Raw genomic sequence first — 12,797 nt, 5'->3', positions numbered from 1 at the left:
TCCTTACCTGTTTTTACAGTCCTTTTCAACACAAGCCTGGAACAGGTTTTGTCAAATCAGTCATTCAGAAACCCAAAGGAGCAAGAAGCTCCGTATGAACAAGTCACTGGGACTACGCAACCCCAACGTGAATCAGGAGACAAACCTGGTTTTTGCCAGCAGCAGGTTGCCTGCATCTAACTGGCCACATGACAGCTTTTATACTCGTAACTTACTGAAATACTGCAACTGTACCATGAGCCAACTCCAGACATCTTGCGTACCAAGCAGGGTTTTTTCCTCCCAGTAAAGTCTTTTTACTCAAAAATAGCAGCCTGAAGTGAACTGTTACTTGCCTGAACAGTTGAACAGGGGGGGGTCAACAGTTGAACAGGGCAGGGGGGGGGTTATTTATTGAAAGAAGAGAAAAAAAAACAAACAAAACCCCCATGAGCAGTATTCCTCTCAGATCACATCCCTGCCACAAGTCTAAAACTACCAGCTTGTGTCCAACACCTTGCAGGATTCGAGCCGTCCTTCCAGGTTTCCTGGGCTCTGCCTTGTCCGCACCAGGCTTCCAACGCTGGCTCAGCTTCGTTCTCACAGAAGCAGAAGCTGCCAGTTCTGGTGCGATTCTGAAAGGTTTCCTCTCCGGTGCAGGGAGGGATGTTGAAAGCCCTGCTGTGTGCCACGGTCCTACAAGGAGCCATCGGGGGTTCCAGAATTCATCATCCTTTATGGCGAAAGATAAAGGACCACTGAACAGGAAGCTTCCACCTCCATCCACTCATTCCAATACTAGCACTGGGGGGATTCACTGTTACCTCTGTGCCTCTTCAGATTAATGAGCTAAGTCTATGTACTGAAGCCAAGAATTGTACACCTGACCATGTAAGACTATTCTCTTTAAATTAAAATAAAATTTTAAAAAATTAAAGCATCAACCTGAATCTCTGCCAAAAAGAGGTTTGACCAAGCTTAAGCTGTCAAGGTTTTCATTTTTCAGCACGCACCTCTGACTCATAGTGCTTCATCCGCAGAGGGAAAAATGCCTCTTCCAGACCAAATATGGCTTATATCCAACAGCACAAGCTCTCTGCAGTGTTCTTTAAGACACGCTCTGACAGCAGAAGCCAGCGGCACCGTGCTTCATACCAGAGAACGGCTGTCAGCCCTTACTGTGCCAGGGAGACGAGGCGCAGCCTCGCTAGCACAGCCTCGGGCCGAGCCCCCGGCTGCTCCTCTATCTCGTCGCAGATGCAGATACCCAAAGCGATGCCTGTCAGAACAGACCCCTGGGGTGCTCCGTGCCTCCGGCTCAGCGCTGGCACTTTCACTGCTGACCTGCTCAGACACAGTGGACTGGTACCAAGTTTTGTCTGGAGTTTCTTGTGTTGCTGACTATCTTAACGATGCGAACAAGAAAGTCTGCCAAAGGATTATGTTGCAAAGCATATGATTTTAACCGGACAACCCCACTCCCACGCACTGGAAGAATTCCGCATCTGAACTACAAAACACAAGAGCTCTCAGTGCAGTGAAGTTGCAGCTCAGGGCAGTGAGAGCAGCCTTTGCTGCTGGCTAGTGTGCCCCAAGACCTGCCCTGGCCATACCCTCTGACTGTACCAGAGCCATGACAGTAGCCGACAGCCCTTCTACAACTTCTACTAACCGTATCTTGAAAGGGGGGCCTGTGGGGAAGAGGAGGGCAGACATCAGGAAAAAGCCAAGACCGAAGGTCACTGCATCCTACAACTTGTAAGGCTGTTCCTCAAGTCATTTTGACTTGTCAGCCAACTCCTCCCTCGATACTCCCAGATGCTCCTCCACATCCTCCCATCAGGGCTGCTCCATCCTCCAAAGCAGGAACGCACTGAGGCCACTGGAGACACACCAGCCCACTGCAATCTGGGGCTCGTCAGCGTGGGCCTTCCCCTTCCCAAATCCCTCTTCCCTGCTGGACTCCCCGGTCCAGGAGAGGGACCGCAGCACTGTCCCCCTCACCCGCAGCCTAAAGCTCCCCTTCGGAGGGGAAGGGAGCCGGCAGCACAGCCTCGCTTACCTACAGCTCAGCAGATGACTGGGGAAATCAGCAGGTGAAGCATTTTGGTTTGACAGAGGGGAATATTGCATCCCAGACTTCTGCACCAAGGAACGCCATTTGCCGACCAGCAAGAGGTCTGCCTGGGGGTCCCCATCAGCTCCTGTTGCTGCACCCCCCCTTACACAGAACCTCACCCCGGTACTGTGAGCCGCCGCCTGTTTTATCAGAGCATGGGGCCTTGAGGTAGGTTGGGGTAGAACATCTCTGCTGACAGTACTGTTTATGGGAAACAACATTGTCAGGCACAAAAATCCAGGAGGTGACTGGCAAAAAAAGAAAGAAAAACAAAACACCAAACCCCTCAGTCAAGAGGCCAGAAAAAACAACTGTGAAATAAATGACCAATACAAGGGAAAAGGCCCAGCCCCCACTCGAGCCTTTGTTGTCACCTTACTCAAGCCAAGTTTATCCAGGTTCTTACTTACACAGGATGCCTGGATTGACTAAAAAAAACCCTGAAATTTCTTTTGATGTTCAAAGAGTGCATGTCTCCTCTCAGTAGCCTTGTTAAAAAAAGATGCAGAGATGTGTGCTCAGTACCTTCATTTTTCACAGCCATGATTCAAAACCACCTGCAGGTAATCCTTTTAAAACATTTCCCATACAGAAACATTACTACACCTCTGCAGAAATGGGTCACAGTATTTCAAGCAAACCATGATCAGAGGGCTGCAAGATGTTTAAAAATCTGTTTGTCTCTAAGTCACAGTGTATTTTAATCGGCTAGATGTAGTCCAACCTCAACAGCAACTGAACCCTAAAGCATTCCCGTTACCTTGGGTTCTTAATTTATTTTTCTGATCTAAGTAAAGTAAAAGTTAAGTAAAACTAAAAGGCAGAGTCTGAGAGCACTCAGGGGTGGGAGGGAAGAGAAGATCATGCACATCTTAAATGAACTTTCCTGTCAGAGTCTTATATTTTTAAGGCAGTCTATCAGTATGTCCTAACTCTGCATATAAAGAAAAAGATTAATCACTTTAAGTGCGCTTTCCAAGTTGTCTGAATGCCAGCACAGATAGGAAGACGAGCCTTTCCAATCGGTATCAGAGAGGGGAGAACTGACATGAGAGAACAAGTGGAGTACAGAATCAGCTTTTGTCCATCTGCCAGGCCTCCAAACTCCTCTTCCCATCCTAACAAGACAGAGAGGTCCCCCGGCTGAAATCAGGTCAGAAAGCACGAGCATTGCACACAAGTTTCCACACCAAAGGACAAGAGAACAAAGGGGGACCTTGCTGATGGGAAGGAGACCGATCAAAGCGTAAGAATGTGCCTGAGCCACAGGACAGACTTCGCTGTCCTCCCCTCTCTGCCCTTCCACTACCAATTCAAATCAGCCATCTCTGAACCCCCAACCTCCGACACGGCAGAGAAAAGGGGGCAAGAACTAACACTGACCCAACGCAAAAACCATCACAGCCAGACCTTACCCCTGCACAGGAGGGTTGTCTCTTCTCTTGCTGAGGTTGCCAAGCCCATGCAAACATTTATTTCAGTTGTGCTGCAATTAGCCTGCTGTTCTGCAGTCCTCATGAACGCAGGATCTTGTTCACAGGGCCAAGAATTTGTGCAACAGCTATCTGGGACTTTCAAAACAGCAAAATCTGATTTCCAAGCATCAGTCATGTTTTGGTTAAAAACAAAGTGCCCTCTAGAGGGTTCCAGACATTTGCCAGTTTTATTGGCATGAAATCTGTAGGAAAGCGTGGTGAGGAAACAGCCCTACCAAATCCTGACGCGTCTCTGGGGAGGAACAACTGAAGACAGAGAACCTGCTGTGAAAAACAGCAAGCAGGAGAGAGGCAAACAGTGCTATAACCAGGACATGGGAAAAAAGGGATTTCCCATGAAGAAGCTCAAAGATGAGCAAGCCAAGAGATTAAATGGAAAACAACAAAAATTACTTGCAAAGTACTGATTTGGTATTCTACCAAGGCGGTGGGGGTAGAGCTATGATACTGCTTTTGGGAAACTGTGGACCAACAGATGACGATTCGGGAGCCACCTCACTTTCTGCTCATGAAATCCTGACCAAAGGAGAAATGAATTGAGATACAAAGCTCATATCTTTCTTCACAGGAGACACACCTGAGGGAATTTACCAGGACCTTTGGCAGCATTCCCAGATGCTGCCCCACAGAAAAAACAGCTCCTATTTTTGCCACTCAGTTCTGAGATGCACATTTCCCCAAACCCCATATCCTTAGCGACGAGTTGAAGCTTGAATAACTGACATTGCTAACGCTACCCGCATGAGAAAATTCCCTATCCAAGTTAAGCAACAGAGACCACATCCCTCAGGCTGTAGAGCAAATGTTCTTGGGCAACGCTGAGAATAAAGCAAGTATTTCCTTTCCTTTCACTTCTTGGGAATCACCAAATGAAGCAGAAAAGAGGCAGACAGATCCAAGACATGTTGGGTGAAGAAAAAAGGAGAAAGACAGCTATTTCTCCTCTTCCCTGAAGATGATCTTTATTTGTTACATGTCAGGGGAATTCAAGCACTCTGCAACTGAAAACAGTCTTCCTTCGGAAAAGCCTCAAACTCTCCCTCAAATTCACAGGCCTGCACCAGTATTGAAGAAATACAGAACAGAGAGAAATAAAGCATCTGGAAGATCTGTCTCATTTTTCAACTTAAAGGTGTCTTGCCCTTAAATAACTAGAAAATACCTAAAGGGATCAGATATAATGCTTCATTTTACTGGACTAGTGGAACCGTACATTAGTACACTAACGGAATTAGGTTGGGACATGTTCACTCTGGACTCCAAACACTAGGACTTCTTTTAAGTCTCAATACTCCTCCAGTGAATACTGCACTTCATTCACAGTTAGAAGACGACCTGAAGCATGCTCTGGTCTGAACAAAGAGCCGATCCCATTCACCTTAGCAATTGCACACACTACCTAACAACAATTCAACTCTCATTACACTGAGGCAAAAAAACAGACAAAGGGATTTATGTACCCTGAACAAAATGCAGAAATCAACTGGACTTCAAGGCGTATTTCTAAAGTGGGAATCATCTGGCCTGGGAGAGGACTAGTTACTTTTAGTTGTTCTCCATATGGTAGCAGAGAGAGCTCAGAAATCCTCCTGCCTGAAGAGCTCACTGCTTTCTGACAATCTGTTGTCACCCAGACACAGTGCTGTCACACTGCCTAGTCCTCTAGGGATTTGCACGTGATTTCTGAACAATTATCATCGGAGAACACGAGGAACAGAAAACCTGATGAGAATACTACCTATACTACAGGAAATTCTGACCTGGGCATATAGTTGCCTTTTCAAATTTTAAGCCAATTTTGAAAAGGAAAGGGACAAGCAAAGGAAAAACCTAAAAACAAACAAAACCAACCAAACAAACAAAAAAACCCAAAATACTAACACTCCCCAACAACAACAACAAAAACCAAAAGAAACCAAGCCTAAAAAAAAAAAAATAATAAAAATCAAACAAACCCCCCAAAAAACCCCAAACCCACCAAGCTTCAAGGTAGAGATTACTATCTTAAAACCACCTCCATGGCCATGCTCAGGAATAGAAAAGCAGGCCTTTCGGGAGTAAATAGCAATGTTCCATTTACTAGAGAAGAAACTGCAGAAGAATCAGTTTTCCCAAGAAAACAGGGGGGGGAAAAAAAAAAAAGACACACCTGCCTGAGGCTGAACTGCCAGGGTATCAGGCACCTGACTGACAAATGAAAGTGTTCTGCTAAAAATACATCAAAGGTAAGCTGCCATAGCCATTTCTACCTCCTCAGGAAAATAAGCTTCACACACTTCAAGTTCGGCAAGCTGGAGTAAAGGCGATTTAAGCAAGTTGCCCCTGGAAGACATAGAAGGAGATACTGTATCAGTCATTTTAAATGAGAGGAAATGAAAGCAGTCAACGGACTGAAGATAGATACAGGGCAGTCTGAGCTTACAGTTTCCTGTAAATCTGGACTGAGGTGGATATTCAGACTCACTTCAGCAAAGACACCATTTCACGCTGGAGTGACAAGTTCCCAAGCACAACAGGGATGCTTGAAAGAGAATCTAGCAAAACCTCAATTACACAGCTGAAGTACATCTGCGCTGTAGTATATTCCATCTCAAAATGCAAAATTCTTCACAATCATTAAGCAAACCCCTTCCCCCCTGCAACAGCCATCAAAGTAAAGAACCAGGAAAAAAAAAGGCCACTTAAATTTCAAACTTATTCTTTTAATGTCTTAAAAAGGTCACAAGATTGCTTTCAATCTTATTAATAAATTTTATTTGGACAAGTAGAGAACAACTTGTATCACAACAGCTTTAAACAACATGATTAAAGACTGCAGCACTCCAAGGAGGCTCACAGATATGTACAGTATACGAAGAAAAAAGTTGCACCTCAGAGCCGATCATGATCAAGTTAAAAATACCTGACTTAAAGTACATGTGCTAATAAATTTCCTTTAGGTCATGACCAGCATGAAAATAATTAGGACACAGGTACTCAGCAAAGTTTTCTGCTAATGGGTACAGCAATATGCTGCATTTAAGGATTAAAATCAAATTCTAGTTTAGTGTTAGCACTGAGCCCTTAAGAGAAATCCAAATTTCTACTTTTCCCCATTTACAAACATCAAAGCTATTCCCACTTAAGGGTGTGCCCAGCTGCACACAAATCAAGTCCTTGAATGATAAAAACTTTTAGCGCTAATACTGGAGGTCTTACATCCCGGTATAAATCTGCCTTTCTGGCCATTTCATCTATCAGTTGCTACAGAAAATACTTGCTAAGTTAACTCCTCAGGAGAAACAATGCAGGTCTCTGGAAATCCCATCCTTTCTACAATGAAAATGATCTGCCAATTCAAGTTTCATTTGTTCAGGAAGACAGAAGATTTAAGGCTTCGGTGGCAAAAATAATCCTCTGAGCAGTGTTTTTCTAAAGTCAAGCTGACACAGGTATGTTTACTTTTTCTTGACTTAAAATCCCTGGTATCAGGTTTAGATAACATCCACCTGTTAAGTCTGGCAAGAAATCTCTCCTTCCGAAGAGGTTGTCCTAGATCAACCATTTTAGAAGCATTTGAGGATAGTCTGTTTAAAATTTTTTTAATTATAGCAACATTCAGAACTTTTTAATAAGTTGATGAAGCAGTGCTCATGGCATCATCTGCAATTTTGGTACTGGCAGGGTGTATGCTTGCAAAATACTTCACATCACTGTCATCATCCATTTGAAGCGCCATAATTGTTTGCTCCACAGCTTCTTGATGAGAGTTGGCAGAATTTAGAAAATATTCTGTAAGAGAAAATGCACAAGACTTACAGGAGGAAAAGACGGCAGATACTTCAACACAAACCTCAGCATACTACCATGAGGTTCAAGATCTCAGGAGACAGTGCACACATACAGTCAAACTGGAATATATGAGGAGGCACACAATACACACCTGAATAAACCTATGAATTCACCGTAAAAAAAAAAAATCAAAAAGTCATTCCATGTTTCAGAGCACAGTTGCTTTAACAGTGCTGTCAGGGTACAGGATTTCTATGGTCCTTCAGTATAAATGTAAGCATGACAGATTCCATGACCAAACAGGAAGAAAACACCTGCAAGAGACTCAGGAGTGTACTTGTATTTGTGATGGACGGAAGGTATCACAAACCCATGGCCATGCCACTCCATTTCACTGTCAGGCTTGCCAAATAATTGTCAGATAATAAAACTAAGATAACAAGAAATAAGAGTGGAAGAAGTTCCAACATCTAACAGTTTTCGTGAACTACACAACACGTTGCATAAAAGCAGCATAACTACAAACAGCTGACAGGAAGGGCGATTTAGATCTGAGGTTTAAAAACTTCTGAACTTATTTTTTAAATCTGCCTTTCATAATCTATCCACCATCCCTAATCATACACACAACATCTTTAAGGCAGGGAATACCTGTATTATAAGCTTACATAGTGGCAATGCAGAATGGAGGTGGTACCATCCAGGTGGGGAACACAAAAATAATGAGGACAACAACAAAAATACCAATACTACACAACAAGAACAGTGACAGCCTTGGCACAGTTAACAAAGGATATATTACTGCACATCAGCTGATCCATCTTAACTGTCTATGCTTACTGAGAGTCTCCAGCACACACAAGACATCCAGCAATAGCCTAGTTCTCACTGCGTTGGCATCCTTTGTGTTGTCCAGTGTTTTGAACATTTTGCATTTTTCTTCACACTTGCTATGCTAGAAACAGCAGTCCTCAAGCCCGTGTAGGGTTTTCAGGAATAAAGTGACCAGATCTGGATGAAGTATTCCAAGTGTGGACACTCTGCTGGTTTACAAAATAGCATAATATTTCTAATGCTATTTTCCTTTACAGTGCTTTGGAATCTGAGTACTAATGACTCTTCTGGCATCTGCTATGCATCAGGGATGCTTTCCTAAGCAAAGTCTGCAATTTGAAAGTTCCACGTCTAATTTCCCTCAACAGACTCCAGAGAAACTTTCTTCCCACTGCTACCATAAAATATAAAAAACGAACAGCAGCCATCTCTTCTCCCCCGGTGAGAAAACAGATGGTGGATTTGTATGGAAGGATTTTTCTTTTTTATCCTTGTTACACAGAACATCAACAGAATTTTTTTTTTAACCAAATAAAAGGCACTGCTCAAAAACTTCACAGTTGCTAGTTGTTCATTCGTGCTTTCTGTGCCCTGATGACACCTCTAAAAACTAGCTCATTCGGGGAAAATGATACAAAAAGAACAGGCTGGCATATGAGCAAGAACTCTTATTTCCCCAGCGTTACACAACAGTGGCTCTGATACCACAACAAGGTTCATGGTTTCATCTCAGCCAAGATAACATTCCACACCAAGGACGACTATAAAAGCAAGAGCAACCCACATCTTGTTGTTTCTTCTTTCCCAGCTGACTTGAGGAAAGTGGAGGGACAAAAAGATACGCAGACAGCCCATTTCAACTCTTTCTGACCACTAACCTTTCTCTAAAAGAGTTTGCTTTAACGTTTTTGCAAGCAGGACTCGAACATTTGGAACCCTGTCAGATGCCAAGTGTAGTAAATGTGGCAACAGATGCACAGCAAACTGGTCCATGGGCAGGCAGTCATCTTCACTGATAGTCTGGCAAGAAGACAGAAGCAATTTCATTAGATTTCAGCACAGTGAGGATAAAATCCCAACACATAATCAGAGCTGGCAGATCTTATTACCTTCATAGCACAAATACAGTACGTAGTATCCACAAAGTTTTAAAATACGGTACAATACTTTCTAGCACAAAGTCATACACAATGAAGCAAGTTAGGGTTGAGGAAATTCAGGCTGTTAGAAGCCCACCTGATTTTGTACGAAGCCTGGCAAATTCCTTATTTTTATTGGGTTTTTTTTTTTTAATCACTTTATCAGTTGAAAACAGGGAAGAAAAGGAAAAGACCTTCCCAATCCTTTTTAAGATTGATTTAGTCTTTGTTTTAACTAAGTACTATACTAAGACAAGAATGGTCCATCTCAATAAACATCCATTGCACCCAAACATGTTTCTCTAAATAAGCTCAGAGCTCACATTTCTCCAAATACGTCAAAGAACTGTCCTACTTGGGCAGCAGTCATGTTGGCTCCCAGTCTGCACCTCTGTTACAGCCTGCAAATTTGTTGGGACCCCACCTAGTTCTAACTCTTCTGCTTATCTTGCTAAGAATACGTTGTTTTTGACCAAGCTGCACTAGCTGGCTAAGGAGGTATAGGCAACTCCTAGCACTTGATTTCTACAGGGTAACCCAAAAAAGTTGCTGCAGCATATTATAAAAATCTCACTTTATGCTGAGTAACAAAGCAGCTTCCCAACTCAGGGATTATTTTGCTATGTGTTTGTTTCATATTCAACATCAGATTTGACAACCTGATGTTAATAAGCTAAGCTAAAGATGCATTCAAGCTCATCGATGGAGCAACACTGAAGAAAACAGCCATGAAACCTGTTCCCTTGGAAACAAAGTTCTCAAATATTCATTAAACTAGTGTCAATAGACAGCTAACAAGTTCCAGCTCCTTATCCCCCTTCATTCTTACCACCCCCCACCCCAAAAAGATGAACAAAAAGACATTTTACCTGGCAAATAAAGACAAAAGTTTGCCGACCAGACCATTTGCGGCATCTACAGAACTTTTCAACAAGTTCATTCATGACGTCTACCACGAAGGTTGATGTTGAAGCCATGTACAGCTTTTTTACCATTTCACTAACCTTGAAGAAATTAGAAGAAAAAAAAAAAATTACTTCTGACCACCAACCCTCAGAAGTTTAAAATCCTGAATTTAATTAGATTGCTTTACCAGCTTGTAAGAAATCCAGCGGACAGAAGACACTTTGTCTGCACAGAGGCTGAAAGCGATAGGTCGCAAGTAGTCATAAATGTCTCTGGCACTGTACAGATCTAGAAGCAAGATCAGTTGCCTACAATATGGAAGAAGAACCAGAGTACATTATAATAAGAAGAAAGGTAGCTTTAACTGTGAATATGATCATCTATATTACAACACTTGCCAAATATGCAATATGGCCATAATAATGTCACTGAAAAGTAAAATATTCTATTTTTCAGTGTCATCAGTTTGACTATGGGTCACTTGCAAATTTTAAATTGCCACTTATTTACAATAACAGCAAAATGCTGCATGAGCTCAAAGAATGAAAAACTAGGAGAGGCAGGCAAGGGAACCAAGGTTGCATTTACAAGGCAGGGATCCTGATACCGGCTACAATGTACATGCAGCACAGCTATCCAGACGTGAATGACACTGCAGTGTGCACGTACGTTTGAATACCTGGTAAAGACATCTCACATATAACACGTGTACAGCTACAAAGCAACTACTCTGACTTAGTTTGATAAGTATCCTTAGTCACTTAAGTGCACTGATTTATCAAAACAATAAACTTTACTTAAGAGTATACTGGACAACTAGAGAAATTATCAGTCGTCTTCAATTTGTAATGAGTTAATTAAGATTTCAGCAGGTTGCAGACACAAGTATGTGTTATAAATGGTAGAAAGCATGTCAAAAGAAGTGGCATGACACGTTACAAGCAGCCGATTGAATGTCTCCAGACCAGCAATAGCAGGTTAAGTGATTTGTAGTTACTAAATCAAAACAACACTTAAATGTAGCAAAAACATGACATCATGATCAGTTGTTAAACTAGGTCTCTTAAAATTTAATTCAAAAGATACACTGTAATTAGTCATTACAATACACTCATTTCATCATTCCTGCTAGAGAAGCCCTGGTCCCACAGTCTCTCCTCACAGGGCACACGCTGCACCCTTGATCATCCTGGTGGCCCTCTGCTGAATTTGTTCCAGTTTATTAACATCTTTCCTGTACTGGTATTAGATCTCATCTGGAGTAATGCATCTATGAGTGCTGACTACAGGGGGCTAATCTCTTCACTCATTATACTGACTTTGCTCCTGCTGATACAGCCAAGGATTATGCTACCAAGGACACACTGCTGGCTCATGGTCAGGCCGCTGTCCTCCATGATACCCTGGGCCTTTTCAGCAGAGCTGCTCCCAGGGCAGCCAGTCCTCAGTCTGTCTCACTGTCAGAGGCTCTTCCTTCCCGTGCACAGGACTTGGCATCTGTCCCTTGTTGAATTTCATAAGGTGCCTGTCAGCCCCTTCCTCCAGCCTGTCTAGGCCCCTCTGGATGGCAGCCCTCCCTCCAAGCTCATTGACCGGTCATCCCATTCTGGTGTCACCAGCAACCCTCATGAGAGTGCACTCTATCACCCCCTTCAGGTCATTGATAAAGATGTTAAAGAAGAAAGGTCCCAGAACGCACTCTTGCAGCACCTATAGCTATACTCCAGGTAGAGTACAACCTACTACCTACAACCTCCTGAACCCAACCATCCAAAGACTTCTAACTCATCTAGCCTCCACCCATCCAGATCATTATGTCTTAACCTGGCTATAAGAATATTGTGAGACATGGCACTAAAAGCCTTGCCTAAAGTGGAAGTAAATGACATTCACCACCCTCGCCTCATCCAGATTCAGTCATTTAATCACAGAAGGCATGTTGTTCAGATGTGATTTACTCTTGGAAATTCATGCTGACTGTTTTAATGAAGGACGACTCCTTCACATTCCCAGAAATGGTTTCCGAGAGGACCTGCTCCATGATTCCCAGGGCCTGATGTGAGGCTGACAAAATTTTAACTCCCCTGATAGTACCCATCTTCTAAAAGGCCAAAAGCACAACATCTGCCTTTCTCTAGATCCTGGTGACTTGCCTTCATCTTCACAGCATTTCAAAGGTGATGGCTAATGGCCTCACTACGACATAGGACAGCTCTGTCAGCACCCTCAGCTGCAGCCTGTCTGGTCTGATGGATATACATGGGTTGAGTTCTCAAGTAATCCCTCAGTTGATCCTCAACCACCACTGAAACTTACTCTAAGCACAGAGGCCTGGGAAATCTTGTCAGTACCTCAGCCTTCTTTGTGCCCACCATCACTAAATCATCCACCCCATTCAGCAATGGTCCCATATTTTCCATGTTTTTTTTTTTTTTTTTTTTTGCTAACATAACACTACTTGACACCCCTTGCAAGTCTGAGCTCTAGCTGAGCTTTGACTTTCCTAATATAACCATACATGCCTGGGCAATGTTTCTAAATTCCTTCTGTGCA

The 12,797-nt window shown here is 43.1% G+C and overlaps 1 protein-coding gene across 9 annotated transcripts in view; it reads right to left on the bottom strand.

The window, feature by feature from the left end:
* Nucleotides 1-6,331: 6,331 nt before the first annotated feature.
* The window catches only part of PPP4R1 (protein phosphatase 4 regulatory subunit 1), a 68,611-nt gene continuing 62,145 nt past the window's right edge, over nt 6,332-12,797 (bottom strand). For all 9 annotated transcript variants that reach the window (XM_075494366.1, XM_075494367.1, XM_075494362.1 and 6 more), the window contains 4 exons: nt 10,432-10,552; nt 10,208-10,342; nt 9,078-9,219; nt 6,332-7,365 (listed from right to left, as the gene is read on the bottom strand). In XM_075494366.1, coding sequence (XP_075350481.1) covers nt 7,202-7,365; nt 9,078-9,219; nt 10,208-10,342; nt 10,432-10,552 — 562 coding nt within the window. In that variant the 3' untranslated portion in view covers nt 6,332-7,201. The remainder of the gene's footprint in view (nt 7,366-9,077; nt 9,220-10,207; nt 10,343-10,431; nt 10,553-12,797) is intronic.

Source organism: Mycteria americana, chromosome 2 (assembly GCF_035582795.1).
Source record: "Mycteria americana isolate JAX WOST 10 ecotype Jacksonville Zoo and Gardens chromosome 2, USCA_MyAme_1.0, whole genome shotgun sequence".
Lineage (NCBI taxonomy): Eukaryota > Metazoa > Chordata > Aves > Ciconiiformes > Ciconiidae > Mycteria > Mycteria americana.
Note: the sequence above shows the minus strand (reverse complement) of the source record. Positions and strands in the feature narration are given on the sequence as shown.